Source organism: Squalius cephalus, assembly GCF_949319135.1.
Source record: "Squalius cephalus genome assembly, chromosome: 4".
NCBI classification, from domain to species: Eukaryota; Metazoa; Chordata; class Actinopteri; order Cypriniformes; family Leuciscidae; genus Squalius; species Squalius cephalus.
In genome coordinates, this window is record NC_137125.1 from 53,870,815 (window position 1) to 53,894,325 (window position 23,511).

General features: G+C 37.6%; 1 protein-coding gene across 3 annotated transcripts; it reads left to right on the forward strand.

Moving 5' to 3' along the window:
* The first annotated feature begins 50 nt into the window (after positions 1-50).
* On the forward strand, positions 51-23,497 carry gas2l3 (growth arrest-specific 2 like 3). 3 transcript variants are annotated; one of them, XM_079870100.1, is made up of 10 exons: positions 51-235; positions 2,248-2,372; positions 6,836-6,891; positions 9,538-9,715; positions 12,328-12,437; positions 12,530-12,668; positions 15,450-15,513; positions 15,991-16,126; positions 18,934-19,041; positions 21,000-23,497. In XM_079870100.1, the coding sequence occupies exons 3-10, from the start codon at positions 6,865-6,867 to the stop codon at positions 21,921-21,923; spliced, it is 1,686 nt and encodes a 561-aa protein (XP_079726226.1). In that variant the 5' UTR covers positions 51-235; positions 2,248-2,372; positions 6,836-6,864; the 3' UTR covers positions 21,924-23,497. The 3 variants fall into 3 exon arrangements, with proteins under 3 accessions (XP_079726226.1, XP_079726224.1, XP_079726225.1); XM_079870098.1 differs by lacking the exon at positions 2,248-2,372; XM_079870099.1 differs by lacking the exons at positions 51-235; positions 2,248-2,372 and adding an exon at positions 6,337-6,434.
* The last annotated feature ends 14 nt before the right edge of the window (positions 23,498-23,511 follow it).

Sequence of the window (23,511 nt, forward strand, 5' to 3'; positions counted from 1 at the left end):
TTGAGTCTTTTGATGTGCGCTCTGATTGGCTGTTTTGAACCGCGAATCCGTCTCAACTGAACATTCCAAGTCGCCTGGAGGAAAAGCAAACAAGCAGCCGAGATTCAGCTGATGCGCGTCCACGCACCCACGCGCGCGCCCCCCTGCATCCGCGGAGCGAAACGTGGATCAAACTCAGTCAACTGAAGAGAAACAACTAGTTTCTGAGACAACTAAACAAACATATTTAACGCTGGTGAGTTTATTCGTGTTGTTTTTTTCAATCGAAACCAGTCCGGAGTTAGTGAGAGGTGGGGGGGACTTTGTTTTTCTGAAGATTATGTGCTTGTTTTAAAAGAGAATTTCCTCAGAAAAGGAAATAAAATGTCAACAAACCAGACTTAAGTGATAAAAGACGGTCTCTGTTGTTTATGTTTGGCAGTTATACTAAAAGAGAGGGAGGTTTGAATTAAGTTAACGTTACATGACTTTTACATGGTGATGAATCACTGTGCATTAAAAAAATAAAAATACATCTCGCATATTTGAGATTCACATCTATATGGTTTGAGTATAGGATCTCTAAATATTGAGCTGTGTGTCTTTGTATGTGTCAGTGGTGAGTGACAGATAGACATGTTTCTACAGGGACAGTGAAATTGCCCAAACATGTTAAACACTGCCCCATATTCAGCCATATGTCTCATTAAAATTGCTCATTATGATGAGATGCTTTTAGAGATGTGTGCTGGATATACACAGATGAGGGTAAAACTGCAGGTGTTTCCTGATGGGAACTTCATCCATAAAGATTTCAGCATGTCCTTGAGCTCTGGCAGGGATTTCTGTTTATCACCAAAGACTTTCTCCGTCATGCTGAAGTGCTGTTAACAGATTGAATGTGCCAGAGAAACATTTCAGGAAGCTGAATTATTCTTTTGTGCTGTGTTGTGAATAACTTTTTTTATGGACAATGACAACACTATGCCGCTGATATTTGGACATTTAAAACCATATAAATGGATAATACTAGGGCTGGATAACCCCAGTTGGTAAATCACTACAATATTAAAGGGTTAGTTCACCCAAAAATGAAAATTATCCCACAATTTACTCACCCTCAAGCCATCTGAGGTGACGTTCTTCTCTCAGCCGAACACAATCGGAGTTATATTTAAATAAAAATCTGGCTCTTCCAAGCTTTATAATGAGAGAGAATGGTAACTGATATTTTAAAGCCCAAAAAAGTGCATCCATCCATCATAAAAGTATTGCTCCAGGCCTTCTGAAGCGAAGCGATGTGTTTTTGTAAGAAAAATATCCATACCTTTATAAACCATAATCACTGGCTTCCGGTAACGGCCGTAGACCTTGGATTGTTCGCAATAAGACATGCATTTAGTAAATAATGTGAATTTTCATTTCATGCCAACTTTATTTCTGGTTGTTGTTATGTTTGTGAACACTAGCACATGTAAGCCGCCCCAAAAACACCCCGTTTCCTGCAATCACACCAGCCATCTGTGTGATACGTGGCATCAGGGGGTCCTTGAGCTCGAGAGGAGGGTGAAGGGGGGGAAATCCTGAAATAAATGAATGCTGGGATTAATTTCCCATGATCTCTGGTGCACATGCTGGTCATTGTTATGAATCTTGGATTACTGCTCGTTTATTAATGACCCAGCAGCAGATGATTAGTGGGACGGGGGTGCAGCTGACCCTCTGGGTAATTGTAGTGTCTTATAACATGTCATTGCATCACCATGACATCGGCTTCTGTTTGCATTATGCCATAGAGTATCGCCATTGTTTTCCTGTTTCCTTGTTAATCGACTTCTTTAGAGAGCTGCCTGTACTAGTAATAAACTCATATATTAGTCTGATATTTGGCGATTTTAATATTGGTCATCAGCTACCCTGCTCTCAAAATAACAATATCAGCATTAGCCATTATAAATATAGCCTATAGTACTAGTCTGAGTTGTGTTTCCCAAAAGCATCATAAGCCTAACTAGATACGAACCATTGGCTCCAATGGTTTCTATGATCTCCTTGGTATACGATGCTTTTGGGAAACGCAGCCCAGAAGAGTTTTATGTTTTAGACTTTGTGCAATTCTGGATATTTTATTTCTGAATCATTGCGGTGAGGTCATTGTTATGGTTGAGCTGTGTTGATCAGTCAGTCAGCTTTGGTTTGGTCAAATGCTGCTTTGTTTTGTAATTGTAGAAGCATGAGAAAGTATTTTTCTTCTCTTCTTTTCAACAGGGATTACACTTATGATTCTCTAAAGCCTGTTGTGTCAAGGATTTGACCCCTGTCTTGGCAACCAAATGGTTGCGTCTCAAAACCTAGTGATCTGCCTAACTAGACTGAATTTTGGGTCATTGACTGTAAGTATGTTCGAACATTTTTTGGGCATCACATGTGTCTTGTGGAACTTTGGAAGCTTGTTTCCGGCATTTTACATTTTAAAACATTTTAAAAGATAATTGCGACTTTTTATTTCACAATTGTGAGTTTACAACTCACAATTCTGACTTTATTTCTCAGTATTGTGTGATATAAACTCGCAATTGCGTGTTATAAAGTCATAATTCCGAGATATAAACGTAATTCTGAGGGAAAAAAGTCAGAATTGCAAGTTTATTTCTCGCAATTGCGATTTTATATCACGCAATTCTGAAATAAAAAGTCAGAATTGTGAGATATAAACGTAATTCTGAGGGAAAAAAGTCAGAATTGCGACTATATCACGCAATCCTGAGATAAAAAATCAGAATTGTGAGATATAAAATGTAATTCTGAGGAAAAAAAGTCAGAATTGCGACTAGGCTATATCACGCAATCCTGAAAGAAAAAGTCAGAATTGTGAGATATAAACGTAATTCTGAGGAAAAAAAAAGAATTGCGACTTTATATCACGCAATCCTGAGATAAAAAGTCAGAATTGGGAGATATAAACGTAATTCTGAGGGGAAAAAAGTCAGAATTGCGACTACATTACGCAATCCTGAGATAAAAAGTCAGAATTGTGAGATATAAATGTAATTCTGAGGAAAAAAGTCAGAATTGCGACTTTATATCACGCAATCCTGAGATAAAAAGTCAGAATTGTGAGATATAAATGTAATTCTGAGGAAAAAAGTCAGAATTGCGACTTTATATCACGCAATCCTGAGATAAAAAGTCAGAATTGTGAGATATAAACGTAATTCTGAGGGGAAAAAGTCAGAATTGCGACTACATTACGCAATCCTGAGATAAAAAGTCAGAATTGTGAGATATAAACGTAATTCTGAGGGGAAAAAAGTCAGAATTGCGACTACATTACGCAATCCTGAGATAAAAAGTCAGAATTGGGAGATATAAACGTAATTCTGAGGGGAAAAAAGTCAGAATTGCGACTACATTACGCAATCCTGAGATAAAAAGTCAGAATTGGGAGATATAAACGTAATTCTGAGGGGAAAAAAGTCAGAATTGCGACTACATTACGCAATCCTGAGATAAAAAGTCAGAATTGTGAGATATAAATGTAATTCTGAGGAAAAAAGTCAGAATTGCGACTTTATATCAAGGCAATTCCACGCAAAACTGTCACATCCATAACGCCAGCACAGTGCCATTGTATGTAGTTGGCGTTATGGATGTGACAGTTTTGCGTGGAATTGCCCTTCACGCAATCCTGAGATAAAAAGTCAGAATTGCGAGATGTAAACTCACAATTGTGAGAAAAAAGTCAGAATTGTGGGATAAAAAGTCGCAATTACCTTTTTTATTTTTTATTCTGTGGCGGAAACAAGCTTCCAAAGCATTAGATTAAGTGAATTACATACACTGAATTTGTCTATGTGTTATCTGTTCAGTTGGGGTTATTTATTCCCAAATCCTGACCCTTATTTTATAATTCAGCAGAAGTGTGTGAGGTGTGCATGTTTTGAGACTGATCCGGATCTTGTGGCAGGTGTAGAGGGGTTTTAATCTGGTTTACGGGGGATGGGCTTCTGACCCATGGTTTATCAGACGACCATCCTCTCCGGGACCATTAATTCTGTATGTGTGTGTGTGTGTGTGTGTTGAGATGTCTGCCTACTAATGAAAGCAACTGACAGGCCAATTAAGATCACAACCAAAACCACAAAAGAGCAGGAAGGGGAGGGGCTTTGATTGATGGCCGGCTTTTTTGGGACCCATGTGCGAGACACTGGTGCACGTATACAAACAAACACACACACACACACGCATGTGCCACGTGTCGAGAGGGAGGAGGAGCAGTGTCTAAAGCGTGATCCTCTTACGTGATTATGTGATGACCTGAGGAACCATGTGGACACCCCAGCCCTCACTCCCTTTGTGTCTTCGCATTTAATTAAAGCAACAAATCGACTGAAACTCACGCAGACGTTCATTATAGTGGGATTACAGCGCTAGAACGCTTTGTGTTCAGCCCAGCCTCATTTCTGCTGGAAAAGTCACTCTTTATATTGTCCATGTGTTTGTGGGTGTGTCTTTTATTAGGACGCCGTTTATACAAGCAGATCGTCTGCTGAGAGGTTACTCATGCTTTTATCTGTGTGTGATTTGGACTGAAAGTTAGAAATTAGGATTCCGTCATCATTTATGACCCTGGATCACAAAACCAGTCTCAAGTCGCACGGGTGTATTCGTAGCAATAGCCAACAATACATTGTATGGGTCAAAATTATTGATTTTTCTTTTATGCCAAAAATCTTTAGGATATTAAGTAAAGATCATGTTCCATGAGGATATTTTGTAAATTTCCTACTGTAAATATATAAAACATGTATTTTTGTGAGTGAATCCATAAATTAACAACTTTAAAGGCGATTTTCTCAATGTTTCGATTTTTTTGCACCCTCAGATTCACGATTTTCAAATAGTTGCATCTCGGACAAGTATTGTCCTATCCTAACAAACCATATATCAATGGAAATCTTATTTATTCAGCTTTCAGATGATATATTAATCTCAATTTAAAAAAATTTACCCATGTGACTGGTTTTGTGGTCCAGGGTCACATTTAGGTAATATTGTTTCAAATGGAATAAAAAAAAGGAAATAATTAATAGAATTTGAATGCACTTTTTATCAGTGTTTTACAATTCCAACAAAGTGTCCAGGGACTGTCAAGCTCAGTGCATTTCAAAACCAATCCAGACTCATCTATACATTTTAAAAAAATTGTTAATTTTAACACACTCACAATTCGTTGAGATTTTTCTGATACCTTTTTTGTTCTATTAGAAGTTTGACATCCGTTTGTCATTGTCTGCTTTTGAGAATCTGTTCAATTTTATAGTCTTTTTCATAACAGGAAATATGGGATTTGGGTTGAAACTTTTAATTAGTCGTCTTTAAAAAAAAAAAAAACATAAAAAAATTATAATCCTCTCATCATGCATCATTTCAAATGTGTTCTTTGATCTTCCATGGAACATAAAACACAAATGAATCAATAGAATTTTAACACTCTTTCCTGTTAAAGTGTTTTAAAATTTCTGCCTTAAACATTTTCGGAATCTTCATCATTTGTTATGAGACTTTGAAGTTGGGCAGATTTTAGTCACCATCTACTTTTAAGAATCTGCTAAATATCTGCTTGTCTGAAAAAGATAATTGCATGTTTTGAGTAAATGAGAGTGAGTAAATGATGGCAGATTTTTTAATTTCAGGGAGGAGGAACGGCTCTTTTCCTTTAAAGAGACGCAGTGGACTTTAGAAATAGAAACACAGTCAGACGCGTGTCCGTTAGTGACAGACTCTTTCCACCGGCCGTTAGAGGAATGTGGCCCTCGAGACCCGGAGCCACACTGCCACCCACTTCATAAGCCTCAGCCATCAATTCTGTGGTGTGTGTGTGTGTGTTCTTCTGTTTCTCCTCTCCTCCGCTGCGTGACATTTTGTGGGCTTGAAGTGCACAGAAGACAGACTTGATTCAAGCGCTCACGCTGTTCCTACGGCTATTAACTCTCGCTCTCTGTGGTATTTTATGTCTGGCCGAAGAGAGAACGCGATTGTTTGTTCTCTTGGTGCCCTTCAAAAAATTTCAGATTCTTTTGTGTGCTGTCATGGAGGAGTTTGTTGTGAAGGACTGTGCACGTCCCGAGCGATCGAACCTTGGACTCTGTGTGTGTGTGTGTGTGTGTGTGTGTGTGTGTGTTTGATCGAGGGGGTTGTAACAATAGGGCCATTGTAAATGCTTGGCTGGGATTGGATGGGGGTTTGCTGAGCGACTTCATTAGTCAATCTCTCTCTCTCTCTCTCTCTCTCTCTCTCTCTCTCTCTCTCTCTCTCTCTCTCTCTCTCGCCCGCGCTCATATCCTCTGTCAGTGAGTTGTTGCAGGAGTGTGTGTGTGTTGGGATCTACTGTGTTCAGGTGTGTCAGGTCAGGTGGACTCTCTGGACTGGATTCTTCTGAGTGTGTTTCTCAGGTGAGCGTCTCTCTGTGGTCTGATGGAGGAGATGGAGGTTTTAGGATTCACAGGAGCTTGTCACTGACAGCGTGTGTGTGTGTGTGTGTGTGTTTAGTGAAAGCAGACATTTGCTTTGTTTCCTCAGCTGTGCTTATGTTGACTGAACTGTCTTAATCTTGCTGCCTCTCTCTCCTTCTTTCTCTTTGTTTTTCTCTCTGGTTATTTGGTCACAGTGATTAGGTTTTTCCTCATTTTTTTTTTATTGGGGTGGTGGGGGGGGGGGTTATTAAAACATATTTTAACACATATTTGATTGTCCAACAGAGTTTAAGACTGAAGTAAACTGAAGTGTGTGTGTTTCTGTTCACAGGAAATAACTGGTGTGTGTTTCTAACAGTATCTGTCTGTCTCTCTTTCAGAATGTGGACGTGAATCTCTCTCGTAACGAATGATGGCGGTTCAGGCTGGTTTGCAGGTACAATTTCATGCCTTTTTATCTTTTATTTATGTGCTTTTGCATGCTTTTTGAAAAGGTGGGACAAGATCCTGCATCTCCACAGACAGTTTTAGGTGCTCCGGCTCATAGTTTGAACATTTACATTTATTATTTTTTCAGATAATTCAGAAATTTTGCATCTGCTGAACATTTCAAACTGATTTATATTGTTTGTTTCACACCATCCCGCCTGAATCAGAACTGATGGGATTTTCGGCATGTGTGCATCTGTAATTATATCTGATTTCATGTGTGAACTGACCACATTATGTAATGCCGCCGGATGCATGTGAGATTGAACACACTAGACCGACAGGATAGGTGTTTGCATTGAGTTAGAGACCAGAGCAAAGATCAACATTCAATAAAACTTCAGCAGAGTTGAGCTGACCGTAATCTGCTATGGAATTATAATCTTTGGATGTTTTATGTAATATGCACAGAACAACCCCACATGCAAACACTTCCCTGTTTAATTAGTCAGGCTTTGTGCACGAGCAGAAGAAACGCTCCATATGTGTGTTAGTAGGAGCCTGAAGCTCTCGCGCGCTCTGTTCCTCCTGGGAGTTTGATGCATGTGTGGGAACGGCAGGATTCATGCTCATTAAAGTAGCAGTGAGGTTATGGGATTTCTCTCAGAGTGCCCTGCCCTGCTTGTGTGTGATTTTTAAAATGTGCTTTCGTTTTTCATTCATTCCCAGCACAGAGGTGTGATTCAGGCTCTTTTAAAGATCTGCCCGTCCTGATTATTGGTGTGTGTGTGTTTGTGTGTTTCAAACAGATGTTCCGCCTCAGTCTCTAAGGGGCCGCATGAATGTGAGACAGCAAATACCACTAACAATCTCATTTCTAAAGCATCACTATTATATATACTATATACAGTATATACTATTGCTCATACTCAAGGTTCAGGGTTTGTTTAAATGCTTAAACCAAAGTATTTAACTTGAAGCGCAAATAAAGTCTGCGAGAGATTTTCCCACAAGTTCACAAAGCTCATTGTTTTTTTTCTAGTGATGCATCAATGTTTTTTATACCGAAACAAAGTTTTTATTTAGCTGAAAATACTTTAATAATCAATTAATTAATCAGATTTTTTTTAAATATAAGTTAAAAGTTAAATTGCACAGAAGGCAGTTTTTATATCAACATTTTAATGATACTAACAAGCTATGGATATTTGAATGGTTTTCCTGAGGTAAATGTAACGTGACATTGTTCACAAGCCGTTTTACTGACATCTTTTCCTGGTTGAAATGATTACGAGACATAATGCATTTCACTAAATTGTACTGTATCTTTCAACATGCACTCTGATGTTCATACATGTTTATTTTGTGCTGTAACTAGTAGTAAAGAGGATCGGTTCGTGACGTGGCTGCTGCGATCTGCCACTTTAAAGAGCGTCAAAACCACATTTGTTTGAATTTCATCCAAAAATTGACAGGATTTGAAAGCTCAGACTTTGTTTCATATGAAAAGTAACATTGGATGGCGGGCGCGCCACAAATAATGTTTAAGTGAAGTTTTGTTCATGCAACAACAGAGAGAAAAAAGCACAAACTAAAAGATCTCGGTTCATCAAAATGAAGATTGATTAAAAATTAGAAAGCAATATGATCATCCCAGCGCTAGTGTCCATAGAGCGAACAGGTTTACATGTTGTAGTTTATCCAAGTTGACTGCATGAAATAGACATTAGCTGTTTCCATCCAAAGTTGCAAAATTGGAATATCGCATAAAACATTTGCGAACAAAGCACCGTTTCCATCCCATGTTTATCATACATCATCGCCTCAGAGCGCGCAGACAAAACGCAATAAACTCGTCATGAAATCCTGCGTTCGGATGCCTGGTGTTTGGGAACGCAGTCGTGCAAGACTCATTTGGGAGGTCATTTTTACCCAACAATTTAGACTTTGGCTCAGGCATTTCAGAATAGCTAAAACAACATTTAAGATGCTGTGCAAAGGAATTGATCTGCTGGTTAGTCCAGTTATCCAATAGTAGTATCCCGTTATTTTTATTATATATAATTTTGTGTTTTTGCGCATCAAGGTCTTTATTTGGTAAATGTGTTTCCATCATAGTTTATGTGCGTCTTATCAGATAAAATGGAAGAAAAAAAAATTTTGTTTGCATTTTTTTTTTTTTTATGAACATCTTTATTTTTATGCAATATCCCAAAATTTGCATAGCAATATCTAGATGGAAACATCACTAATGACAGTCAAAACACACCAATCGGAAAAAGCAAACCAAATGTTAAAGTTTCGGTCAGCCGTCTAAAACTATTTCTGCCAAAATCAAAGATTCTTATTTATTTATTTATTTTTTATTCTGTGCAGCACTAGTTTTATCTAAATGTTATTGTGTTGAATCTCAGTCCTCCTTGTGTAAGTGTGTTATTTGATTAGTCGTGCTGGTTAGCTTCACTTTGATGAATGAGTGTTTGCAAAACTGTCCTGATTTCAGCAGGGTCGCCCTCTTTCCGGAGAGGGAGCGTGGAATCCGTGTGAGGGGTCATTGTGACAGTTTTGTGTGTGTGTGTGTGTGTGTGTGTGTGTGTTTGGTCTCAGTTGAGTGTGTATGCTGATCTGTCTGCTCTTCCTCTTTCTGTCTCAGGCATGGTACGGCGAGAAGTTCGATGTCCCGTTACAGAGCCCTCGCAGCCTGCGTTCGCCCCGGCCCGGCCCAGGATTGGCTGATGTGTTCCAGTATGACCAGTGGTTGTCCGTGCGACACGAAGCAACACTGGTGCCCATGCAGGAGGATCTCGCCATCTGGCTCAGCGGCATGCTGGGTAAATCTGTTCACGCAAAATAAGACGTCCGTGACTCGCTCTCAGTGCATCAAAGATAAGAATGACTGCCATTATTAGCCTAAACGTCTTTTCCTTTTGTCAAATAACTGAAACCTAAAGCCCCATAAATCAAGCAAAGAAGTGTGGGAAACGACGTATGCTCTGTATAACGCTGACATACGACCCCCGAAATACAAGAACTCAATCCCTCAGTCTTTGTAGGATAATAGAGGGTGTTGCCCTTACCTGTCTGTCTACATGCCCTACGTGGGCCAGAAGAAAAAGTGTCACCCAGAAAAGCTTGTTCACCCGTAAACCGGTTGCTCTGTTTGTTTGTTAGATTAAGTCCTTGTAATCCCATAGTCCTCTTTCAGTGAGGAATCTGAACAAAATACTAAAATGTGACCAACACTGTGCTTATCGACTTTGTCCGCTTTCCTATGACGGTGCTGGCGAATGCCCTGTCATAAGTGTGCATTTTATATATTGATTTCTGCCCAGCACATGATGTCATGATGCAAAATATATTAAAGGGTATTTTTGCTGATTGACCAATATATCCCAATGCCTTTTTTTTTTTTAATAGTTATTTTTCGTTCTTCACTTGGGGGTAAAAAGAAGTTTGAAATGCCTTTTCAGCAGTTAAGAAAGCATCTGATCATAGTGATGTGGATGTTTGCACGAGCTCTGCAAGTCGGCACTCCAGTCAAGTCACGTTACGTTAATTCATATAGCATTTATACAATGTATTGACTTACATTATCAGTGTCACTTTCAATTAGAATTACAACTTCAGCTTCTACTATAAAGCAGCTCTCTGGTGTGTTCATGTTTTTACTCGCGGTCGTCTGACCTCAACGGACTGAACTGAAGAAATGATTTTCACATCAAAGTAGGCGGAGCCTCAGAGCCACACCTACCTATTACATCATCACCACATGGACCAATGGTAGTTTGAAGGCGTTTACCAGCTAGTGTAAACTTTTCCAGAAAGTTCGCTTTGGAAAGCTGTTTCGAACTCCCCAAATAATCTCCAAACTAAAAGTTTTGGACTGATTTTATTCGAAACGATGTCACATCAGTTCGTTATTCAATTTTGCTTGAAGTATATTGAGGCCTTAAAGGGGACATATCATGCTAAATCCACTTTTTTAGCCCTTAAATGCATTTTGTTGTATATTTGGAGTGTTTAGAAGTACAGAAAAGTTGACATTATTCTCTTCAGGTGCTTCGTTGATATCTTTATATTCTGTTTTGGCCTTATTTTTCAACCTGTTCCGATTTTTCTGTTCTCTATGACGTTTTGTGAACTATTACGTCACAGTATTTGCAGCGGAACTGCCAAATAAGGACATTGACTTCCAGCCCATTGAGCCCATAGACCGTAAAAGAAGATTGAGCCCAACACTTCGAGCAATCCGCCATTTTTATTTCTCGCTGCAATTTTGTAGTCCAAGCTAAAAGATGCAGAACTTACGAGAGGGTAAGTCAAAATGTTCGGTTGTTGGATGTAGTAACCCACACGCTTCATTACACCGTCTAATGTAGATGAACTGCTGCGCTTGAGACAGGGCGCATGTTTAACTGAAAGAACGAGCAGAGAGAGAGAGAGAGACCCGGTCGCGCGCACGCACTCTCTCTCTCTTCGGAGCCAGGCGAAAGTGTAAACAAGACACCGTCTCCAAACTAGACGCTGTCTTGCTCTCTCTCCCTCGCACATATTAATCAAAATAAATCGACACGGTGGTAAAAGGTCGGAAGACCAAAGTTTCATGTGTAAATACAGTAACACACCATTGCGATACATCCATATGAAGACGTTGTTCTGCAGGTTCGTCGTCTTCATTTTCATCTCGCTCCGGCTCCGACTCTGACTCGAACATGTAAGGCTGGCTGGACAAGTCTTCCGTTGTTGACATTTTGTTAATAACGTGTGAATAAAAAGTTTCTGTGCCGCTAGATAATCGTATCTCTGCTATCAAACTACAAAAATGGCCGAACGGGGTGGAGTTGAACCTCTGCAACCTGGAGAGGGGGCGGGGTATGAAGTGTCTCAATTGTATTTAAAGAGACCGCACCAAAACGAGTTGCTCTCAGACGCACATCAGAAAAGGGGTAGAAAAGGGGCCTGTGGAGCTATAATAATGAGGAATTCAGACCCAAGCATTGCAGTTCCGCTTTATATAGACTACAAATGTATGATTTATATGTAAAAAGGAACGATTTAAAAGCATGATATGTCTCCTTTAAAGGGATAGTTCACCCAAAAATTCTGAGAATTCTGTCATGTACTCAACTCAAACTGATGTCGTTCCAAACCTGTAAGACTTTTTTTTATCTTCAAAAACACAAATGAAGATATTTGAATGAAATCTGAGAGATGTCTGTCCCTCCATTGACAGTCTACGCAACTACCACTTTGACGCTTTGAAAAGTTCATAAAGAGATCATACAAACTAATCCAAATGAATTGAGCAGTTTAGTCCAAATTTTCTGAAGAGACACAATCTGTGTTTTGAAGATGAACGAAAGTCTTACAGGTTTTGAAGGACATGAGGGCGAGTAATTCTCAAGTCAACAACATGGAAACACAGAGACTTCTGTTTTTACAGATGAGCAGGTGAAAGCCGAACGCTTCATGGAGGAGCTGGACAACGGCGTCAAACTGTGTCGTCTGGTTGGAGTTCTTCAGAGTAAAATCCCACAGGATTCAGAAACACAGGTGGGTGAGGAACATGTCAAACCGGCCGGCAGTGCGGCTCTCATGACCGCAGGGCTGTTTGGTTGTAATTCTCGTCTCTGTTTTGTTAACAGCTTCCCTCAAAGAAAATCCACTTCAAGAAAAACGCCTCCCCTGGATCGTTTTTCGCTCGGGACAACACCGCGAATTTTCTGTCCTGGTGTCGTCATATAGGAGTGGATGGGACGTATCTGTTTGAGTCTGAGGGTTTGGGTAAGAAAACCTGTTTGAGAACTTTTGACCAGGTGCAGAAAAAAGTCAAAAAATGTGAAAGTCTCCACAACTGGTTTTTGTCCTATTCAGCCATGAGGAGAATTAAATAGTTTGTGCATCGCCTAATTTCTATTTCTGTCACGCTAAATCTTCTCCAGATAGCGGTGCATTAAACATATTGTATTAAATATAATATATATATTAAACAATGTTGTTTACATTGTTGCAACAAAACCTTATGATGTGAAGCGATACTCTTCTTATGGTCCTATGTTTCCACAATTCGGAAAACGCGGATGGAATTGCGGAATCTGGTCATAAAGGAATTTACAGTATAATACAGAATGTCACCAAATATGGCAAAATTGCACACAAAAAAAAGTACACAAAAAAAAAAGTCTGATTTGAAGAAATTATGACTGAAAAAATATTGCTATTGTACTGTATAATGTACTTAACTTTAATAATAATAGTTAATAATAACAATGTATTACTCATAATTTTTTAATGAGTATCAATTTTTCATCCACATTTTAAGTTCAACAGTAATCCTCTGTTGTGCTTTTTTTATTACTTTATCATTTAAAACACAGAATTTAAAAATATTTTTTGGGGGGGAATTTTTTTTATATATATATATATATATTATTATTTTTTATGTATTAATTATGCTTTGTAATGCATTATAGGATCTCATGACTAATTGTCACCACATTTATAATACATTATAATACTTAATGTATTTATTCATTATTACACCTTTAGAAAGTATGATTAAAATTAAAAATAAAAAGTAAAAATTACTAATTATCATAATTTTGAACCACATTTTAAGTTCAACAGTAAACCTCTGTTGTGCTTTTTTTATTACTTTATCATCACAATTTACTTGTGGTGCTAAAAATGTATGTTACAGAAAAATTAAACCAGAAAACACAGAATTTAAAAATAAATAAAAATAAAATAGAATTTTTTGGGGGGGGAAATGGTATAAAAATGGTAACACACATTGTTATATATATGCATTGTAAAATATTTTTTATGCATTATGCTTTGTAATGCATTATAGGATCTCATGACCAATTGCCATCACAGTTATAATACATTATAATACTTAATGTATTTATTCATTATTACACCTTTAGAAAGTATAATTCATTAAAATGCATGACGAACAACCTATTTCAGATGTAACAAGGAATCTGCAAATATTACAATGCATTTTAACTTTGGTTACAATTATTTATGAAAAGATTATAACATACCTTTTATAATGCATTATACATAAAGGCTTTAAGCAAAGTGTTACCAGAAATAAATCTGATTTCATAGATTTTTATATGATTTTTTTTAGATTTTTATGTGAGTATTGTAACAAAAATGAGACTTAGCCACTGTGTTGAGTGTTTGCCAGCGTCCGTCAGTCTCTCGCTGTAGTCCATTAGAACAGGACTTTAATCATGCTGGCTAAATTAATGTGTTTAAACCGAGACCAGCGTCCTTCTGTCCGTCCTGTGCTAGTGTCTCTCTCTGAGCTGTTTAACGGGCCGTAATCGTTTCAGAGGATCTGTGGCCGTGTACGTCAGTTAAGATGCGGCCCCGAACGTCCTCGGCTCTCCGTAAATCCCCGATCCTAATGAGTGTGAGGGATCTGGGGTGTAAGTCACTAACCTGACGGCCCTGAGACTTTGTGTCCTGAGGAGTGCGAGTTAATAGTCCATGTGTCACTGTGCATTATGGGACGGGATCGAATTCAGCGTGGCCGAAATCAAGTTTTTGGTTTAGAAAAATTGTCTTTTTGGAGTTTTAAGCCCTGAAAGTATGATTATATAGTACTTTTTTTAACATTTTTAAACAATTTGAAACTTTAAGGCAGGACAGTACAGGCAAAACCATTGTTTTTTGTGTCCATAATTTGTCAGATTAGTGGAAAGAAAACAAGAAAACATTTATTTTATTGCACTTTATTTGTGTCTAGATTTTAAATTTTAATACATCTCTTTAAATGCTGTTTTGAGTTAGAAATCTTCACTTCAGCACCTTTTACATTCACCAAACTTTACAGCTTTATTCCCATTTATATCTTTGTTTATAAATCATCTACTCGTTTATATAAAATTCTATATAATTATTATTTATTTTTCTGACTGTTGACAGTATTTGTTTTCTGCATTTGATTACCACAGTTTTTTGGTAATAAATTTGTTTTTAAAACACAATACACACATTAAAACTTCTGAATTTCTGACAAAATAAAACACGTTTAATAGGACACTATTCTATTTTAATGAATTATTCTTTCTTTCTTTTTGTACATTTTATGAATTCAATTGATTAGACATGCTTTTTGAGTATTATAATTTAAAGTATTAAAATGGAATCCAGAAAATTTCAACCAGTAAACATCAAATGAAAAAGAAAAAAAAAAGGAATTTGGGAAGAAATAAAACTGATTTCATAGATCTGCTTGCTATGATACATGATTATTTTTATATGAATATCACAAAACAAATTTGTGAAAATTTGTGCATTTTTAAATCAATAAAGCCTTGTTTACCTATTTTTAAAAATAACATTTCAGAAAACTTGTATACAAATCAATACAATAATACAAATTAATTTTCTTAACGTACTGTGATGAATCAACTGGGGAAAGTATGGTGATATCTGTTAGTTAAAAATGTGACCCTATTGACCTGCAGTGTCTTTGAAGTAAACTGACTGCTCTCTCTCTCTCTCTCTCTCTCTCTCTCACACACACACACACACACACACACACAGTTCTGCACAAAGACCCTCGTCAGGTGTGTCTGTGCCTGCTGGAGATCGGACGGATCGTCTCCAGGTAAGTCGAGCGGCTCTGATGATGATCCCACTAGTGACAGATGTCTGGTTGTGCTGTGGGGTCAGAGGTCAGGGGCAAATTTACGTGGATTTTGCAGGATTACAGTGGATTGGTCCAGTGCTTAGAGCAGCTATTGTATTTTGTGTCCTAGAGAATCTAAAACAAAGTGAATTTATTAAGCGTTTCTAGAATAACACAACCATCAAGGATAATGTCTAATGTGAAAGGGTTTATTTTGTGATAATTATCATCTGGTTGTGTTTACTTATTACTTACCTTGAAATTCTGATTTGGGTTTGACATGTTTTTATTATGTGAGAAAATCACATTTTAATGGTTATTATACACAAGTATATGATAGCATAATTATATTGTGATCAGCTGGTTAGAACACAAACTCAAATTAAAAACCAGTTTATAAACGCAGTATTTGCTGGTAGGACAGTCTGTTGACGGGGTGTGTTGTGACTGGTTCAGGTATGGGGTGGAGCCTCCGGTTCTGGTTAAACTGGAGAAGGAAATTGACCTGGAGGAAAGTCTGATGATGACGGATCACTCTTCTCCAGTGAAAACGTTCACTGTGTGCTGTCAGCACGGAGCGCTGTATCACGCTGTGAGTATCACACACATTTGAAGCATCGTCTTAGTCTTTTTATAGTTTGTATTCTGTGCATAAAATGGCAAATTTCTCTATGCATACATTATCCAGATAATACCTGGAAAATGTGCAGTATACCGCAGCGCACAGTGTGTTTGTGATACTGTTTCCCACAATGCAGTGCACTCAACTTGACCTCCCAATGAGGCCAACGAATGAATTGGAAGTGATTAAAAACATCTGCTTCTTTACTCAAGCTATTTTACCTCAAATCGTATTAAGAATCCAAAATAACCGTATTTATTTAAGAGATTTTAGAATCTGCTAAAACGTTAATGCTATTATGTTTTCTGTAGAAAATGATTACCCATTTCACAGTTTAGTTGTAGGCTCAATCCAGGGTTATTATCATTAACTAAAACTATACAAAAAAATCATTACTTAAAATAAAATGAATGAGATGAAATCAGATTTAAAACTTTTTAAACTTATTTTATTTCAGCTAGTTTGCGAAGGCAACATTTCTCATTTTCATTTAGTTTAAGTAGATGCTGTAAAATAACTAAAACCAAATAACTTAATAAAAACTATTTTATAAAATAAAATAAAAAAGACAAAAACAGCAAAATTACTAAAACTTTAACTCAAATTAAAATTAGTGCTGTCAAATCGATTAATCACATCTAACATAAACATTTGTTTGTGTATATATATATATATATATACACATATATATATTATATATAATTATATATATATAATTAATATATATAATTATAATTATATATATATATAATTAATTATATATATATTAGAGGTGGGCATAGATTAATTTTTTTAATCTAGATTAATCTAGATTAATTTTGAAATTAATCTAGATTAATCTAGATTAAAATGGCTCATTTGAATTCTGCCGAAGGCATTCAGAATATGTGTGCTACCCAAATAATGACTATAAAAGAACGGGTTTCTCAAGCCAGGTGGCGCATTAGACCAGGGGCTCATCTCCTGTTTCCAAAATGCATCACAAACTGCTTGAGAAAGCTGTTCTACTCATAGACTTTAAAAGGTTACTACTGTACTGTTACCGTCCATAGGCAACATTAGGTAGGCCTATGTTATTATCAACTACTATAGGCTATCAATTAGGGATGGGCGATATGGCCTAAAATCTATATTGTGATATACATTGCAGCCTCTTGCGATAACGATATACAGTATATTATAATAAAACCATTTCAGAACAGGTTACACAGACCCTGCTAAACAACTGCTAAATATATTTTTTTTAAAGGGTATATGTAGTTTTGAGAACATATATTGTGCAAAACTGTGAGTATACAACATAATTTTGCAGATAAATCAAATTTAAGTACACTAGCTGCAGAGACTTAAGTAGGTCTAATGTTTATTATAGCTTTGAGCTTATGAAACCCCAAATTTAAAGTGATAATATTGTCTAACTGATGTCTTTTCAGTTAAAAAGAAACACAACAACGATTCTTAAAATCGGGCGTAGACAGAGATTATGTGTTGACGTTACACCACTAAGATATATTGGAATGAGAATAATACGCTCGCGCTGGTATTCAGTGATATCATGTTTCGTTTTGAATTTGAGGTGGTAGAACGGATTAGTCGTGTGTTAACTTACCGAACCGTTACCCCACACACTCTGTCTATAGTTTGCTGCTGTTTGTCGGACGGCTTAAATCCGAACCAAGTCCAAATAATGGATGTTGCAGCTTTCACTTTCAGCCGTGTTTACTTAAGATGACGACGAATATGCGTTGCAGCCGGGTTTACCTCGCGGCCGCGGGTAGATTGCGTCATCATCTCCCAACCCAACTTGGGGAATAGATTAACGGCGATATTTTTTTTATCGCGCGATAAGAGTCTCGCGTTAACGCAGCGCGTTAACGCCGATAACGGCCCACCACTAATATATATATATATATATATATATATATATATATATATATATATATATATATATATATATAATTAAAATTAGTGCTGTCAAATCGATTAATCACATCTAACATAAACATTTGTTTGTGTATATATATATATATACACAAACAAATGTTTATGTTAGATGTGATTAATCGATTTGACAGCACTAATTTTAATTATATATATATATATATATATATATATATATATATATATATATATATATATATATATATATATATATACACACAAATATATACATATATATATATATATATATATATATATATATATATATATATATATATATGTATGTATGTGTGTATGTATGTGTGTGTGTGTGTATATATGTGTATGTATGTATATATTTGTGTATATATACATAACACATACATACATACATGCATACATACATACATACATATATATTGATGCGATTCATCGATTTGTCAGCACTAATTAAAATGAAAACACAAAAAAGTAAACAAAATCTAATTGAAAGTATTACCAAAAACTATAATATCACTGGCATAATCTGAAATATTGTATATATATTGGGATATCAGATTTGTTAGATGCGGCTCGGCGTCTCCAGTTATCACACATCCTCTGTTGAGTTTATTATAGTTTGTTGAGTGTGTAAACAGCAGCTGTTGTTTAGAGACTTCATGTTTCACACAGGGACATTTTTTGCCTTAAACTCTAACAAACTCACTGTGTCTGGGCCAAATAACCAGTGGGACGCCCTGGGGTCCTGGGTCTGGAGGTCTGAGCAGTTCATGCACTATCTGCAAACTAGCTGTTATTTTCCCATACTGCAAATGAGTGAGTTGTTCTTCCCCTAAACGACCTCATTTGGTTTGTAGGATCGTGCGGACCAGGACGACCCTCCCTGTAACTGCTCGCAGAAGTTTTCCATTGAGTATCTGTCTGAGGGACGCTACAGGCTCGGAGGCAAGATCCTGTTCATCAGGGTAAGAGCAGCTTTTAGGGACTGTTTTAAGAGTTAAAAATCTTTATTTAAGTATTGTGACATAGTGTAACTGACTATTGAAAAAGAATAAATGTAGGGCGGGACTTGGTTCTGTGCTGCAGTTTGTTGATTGGCTGCTGAGAAGTGGGCGGGGCTCTCAAATGTGTATGCAAATGAGCAAGAGCTTACAGAGGCGGAGTTAAGTGCACTAAATGATTGGAGAAGTTCTGCATTTGTCACCAGAAAGATTTTCATTTTTACCAGAAGATCCGGTTACATTACGACGACTATTTAAAACAAAATGCATGTATGTTTAGCAGTAAGATCTATAACTTTCATTTAAATACCAATAGGGTGAATTTCTCTAAACTGTAAGTGCAATTGTCACAACTGTTTAACTCTATTGCATGTCTGCAAAATGTAGTAACTCATCCAAAACATTTAATTCATGCTTCAAAACCTAGTCATTTGAATTGGCTAATGCGACCAAAGTGAAAAAATAATTTAAATATTTTTTTTAGCCGTACTGTATCGTTTTCTTTTTTTTATCAAGGCAGACAACCCTGCAAAAAAAATTGTTTTTTACACCGACGGTCCGTTTTGTCTAGCAGAATGCTATTGCGTATCATACTGAGCGTTTTATATATTGTATACAGTTACAGTATATTATTTATCTTTGTAGGAATGCATGTAAACAAAACATTCTGTCATATAGACAGGTGGAATATACATGCATGTCTGACATATTTTTGATAATTTAATAGATTTTTTTTTTGCATGTGATGGCTCACATGATGAAAGAATGTTTAGAAGTTGTAAAGAGTTTGATCATTTCACTGAGAATCAACGTCTGAGATGAGAATGAAAATCAGTTTTGTTCATTTACATTTAGTTTTATGCGAATTGCACACATGCGCCAAAATGCATGCAGTTTGCTTAAAGGGATAGTTCACTTTGAAATAAAATTTTGGTATGTTTTAGCTTACCTCAAGGGCATCCAAGATGTAGGTGTCTTTTTTTCCGCAGTAGTTTCAATTTTGATATTTTTAGGTCAAACCGTTCTTGTCTGTCAGTCATATAATGCAGGTCTGTGGTCACTGTCTCAAAGAGCATGCACAAGAGTCCAAATTAAAACAATTTCCCATCGTCCAAATTAAAACAATTCCCCATCGTAAGTACACATTGATGGCCTAAGACACGAAACGAGCGGTTTGTGTGAGAAAACGAACAGTATTTATATCGTTGTTACCTCTTGAACACAGCCGCGTCCAAGTGATCTGAGGGCGCGGGCGGGTATAGATATATACACTAGATGTCGCCTTCGCTTCTGCAGTTCATAGGAACGAAAGCGTAGCCAAGCGACATCTAGTGTATATATCTATACCCGCCCGCGCCCTCAGATCACTTGGACGCGGCTGTGTTCAAGAGGTAACAACGATATAAATACTGTTCGTTTTCTCACACAAACCGCTCGTTTCGTGTCTTAGGCCATCAATGTGTACTTACGATGGGGAATTGTTTAATTTGGACGATGGGGAATTGTTTTAATTTGGACTCTGTGCATGCTCTTTGAGACAGTATCCATAGACCTGCATTATATGATTGACAGACAAGAACGGTTTGACCTAAAAATATCAAAATTGAAACTACTGCGGAAAAAGACACCTACATCTTGGATGCCCTTGAGGTAAGCTAAAACATACCAAAATTTTATTTCAAAGTGAACTATCCCTTTAAATGCATAAGAAATTCAAATCTAAACTTATTGTTTTGAGAAAAAGCTAGCCAAAGCTATTGAGAAAAACTCGATCGCTTCAAATTAGATCAGGTAAAACATTCAAACAAGCAGATGCTGTGTGAAATCTTGCTTTCTGATCAAACTTTACACTAAACGTGTATTTAATTCAGTGTGGCAAATTCATTAGGTTCCTTACTAATTAATCTCCCTCTCTCTCTTAGATGCTCCATGGGAAGCACGTGATGGTGCGTGTCGGTGGAGGTTGGGACACTCTGAAAGGGTTCCTGCTGAAATACGACCCGGACCGCGTGCTGCAGTTCACGACTCTCGAGCAGAAGATTCTGGCCTATCAGAAAGGCCCGTCAGGCTCAGGCCCCGCCCTCAGCGCACAGCCACCCACGATGGACCCCATCGCAGCCGTTAACCTCCTCCCAGAGTCCTCCTCTTCATCATCATCATCATCAGCATCATTATCATCAGCCTCCACAACGTGTGTGTCCAAACCCAACACGCCCACACCGCGCGCCTACGCCCAATCGCCAGCATCCACGCCCTCCATGCCTCGTAAGACCCCCGCACCCAAGAAGATCTTCCACACGCCCGCTTCTTCCCCGAGAAACACCCCTCTTTCATCACCCATCCCGAAAAGAAACCCAATTCCTCCGTCAATCCCATCTTCACAGAAACTCCCCGGCTCCAAGACCAAACTGCGTCCGCGTGGACCTCCATCTCAACCTCGCAGTCCCGTCTGCCCCGAACCGACCTGCAAACTCCCCAAACCTTCAGCACCGTCTCCTCAGAAACCTCCGCCCGGACCCGTGCGCTCACGCCTCGCACAGAGACGCCCTCCCTCCCCTGCGCTAGATTCCAGAAAGGGACGTTCAAACGACCCTAAACAGACGATTCCTCTCACGAAACCCTCGAAGGGGAAATCTGTAGAGCAGAGCTCAGCCGGACCCGCCCCGTCAGTCAACGTTAAAACAACCCACAGGAAACCTTTAGCTAGCAGTAACCCGCCCGCTGTTAGCATCCCGCTCAAACCGCCACCCGCGAGCACTTCCCACAAACACACGACACGGACTAAACCCGGCAGACGCGAGGAGCCCTACTTTGAGATGAACAATAAGAGAAGGGTGAAGAACTGAGAATTCTGGGATATGTAGTCTTTTTATTGTTTATAATTATCTGCGCTGAGGGTCACGCTTCACATATGGATGGTGCCGGATACCATATTTAATTTGATTTGAATGAAAACGAGGGTGTGTGTGTGTGTGTGTGTGTGTGCTGTAAATTTAACTGGTTGAATGTTTTTGAAAGATTGAAAATAGGTTTCTAATAGAGCTGTCAAACTGATTAATCGCATCGTACATAAACTTATACACACACATATATGTATTAATGTATATATATGTGTATATATTTACACACATTTATATAAGCAACTTTTATGTTAAATGCGATTAATCAGTTTGACAGCACTAGTTTCTAGTGATCATGAAATCATGAAAATGAGACTTTTAATACAGTACAAACGTTACGTCTGTCTTCAACAGCCTCGCTTTCATTCACATCAAAATTAAATATGCCATAATCTTTTAGTTTTCTTTGCATCTGTCGAAACATTCGCCTCATTTGTGCCATACTAAAAATCGCCTTGGATACATCTTACAGGAATCAACATGTTTTTTTTTTTGTTTTTTTTTTTTATTCTTCTTTTGCTACTGTAATTATCATTATTTTAGCTAAGAGGTTATAGATTTCATTTAAGTCTGTTTCAAATTATGCATGGTTACAAACTCATATTTGTGTTTAATATCTGTTACTCGTCAAAGTCAGTTAATGTCTGTTATCTGATCTGATTTGACTCCGGATTGGGTTATATGGTGATCCACTGATAATTTACTCACTGTATGTTCATATCTTCCTTCTGCACTCATAACCAGCAGAATGTTGCAGTAAGTGTGTGTGTGTGTGTTCATGTATGATGCGCTGTGGGCATTCAGATCACGTAATACTGAAATACACATGTGTTGTTTCCAGTTCATATGTACATTGAGAGCGCCTTACATAAGAGACATATGTAGATGGAAATCAGTGACAGCCCATAATATTCAGGAACACATCTCTACGGCAACCAAAGCGAAATTCACCTTTGAATCTCAAATTGCATCATTTTTAGAGCACATTTTAAACTCATTTTTAGAGGATTAGGGTTTTTTGTGCCTTAAGTTTGATAGTTGGAATATATGTACGTGTGGTTTATGATCAGATGCCCAGGAACGGCTTTATTGGGTTAGTTTGGCGGATTCATTTGTATGTTTTTTTAAGTTGGTCAAGCAGCCAGCTGTTATTATATGAACTGCTACCTCCTCAAATACTACTGATGCCCATAAACACCTGAGCTTTTATCATCACACTATCCTGGATTATGCTAAATATGTGTCAGTCTAATCAAGAGTCGTGGTCTATACAGAAAGGTTGTTATTATTATAAAATATTAATTTTATGTGTAATGTTTTTTGTTTTTTTGTGGGGGATATGGTTCTTTTAATTGTATTTTTGTGTCAGATTGTGTATGAGAAATTCTTCCAGCACTTTAAGAAAATGTGTTTTGAATGTAGTTTGTTTGTGCTCAAATAAAGGTCTATACAGTGTTTCACTGCCTGCGTTTGTGGCCCGACTTGAACATCCAATAATTCATTCAGAATAACAGGAAAGTGTCATTTTAATCTT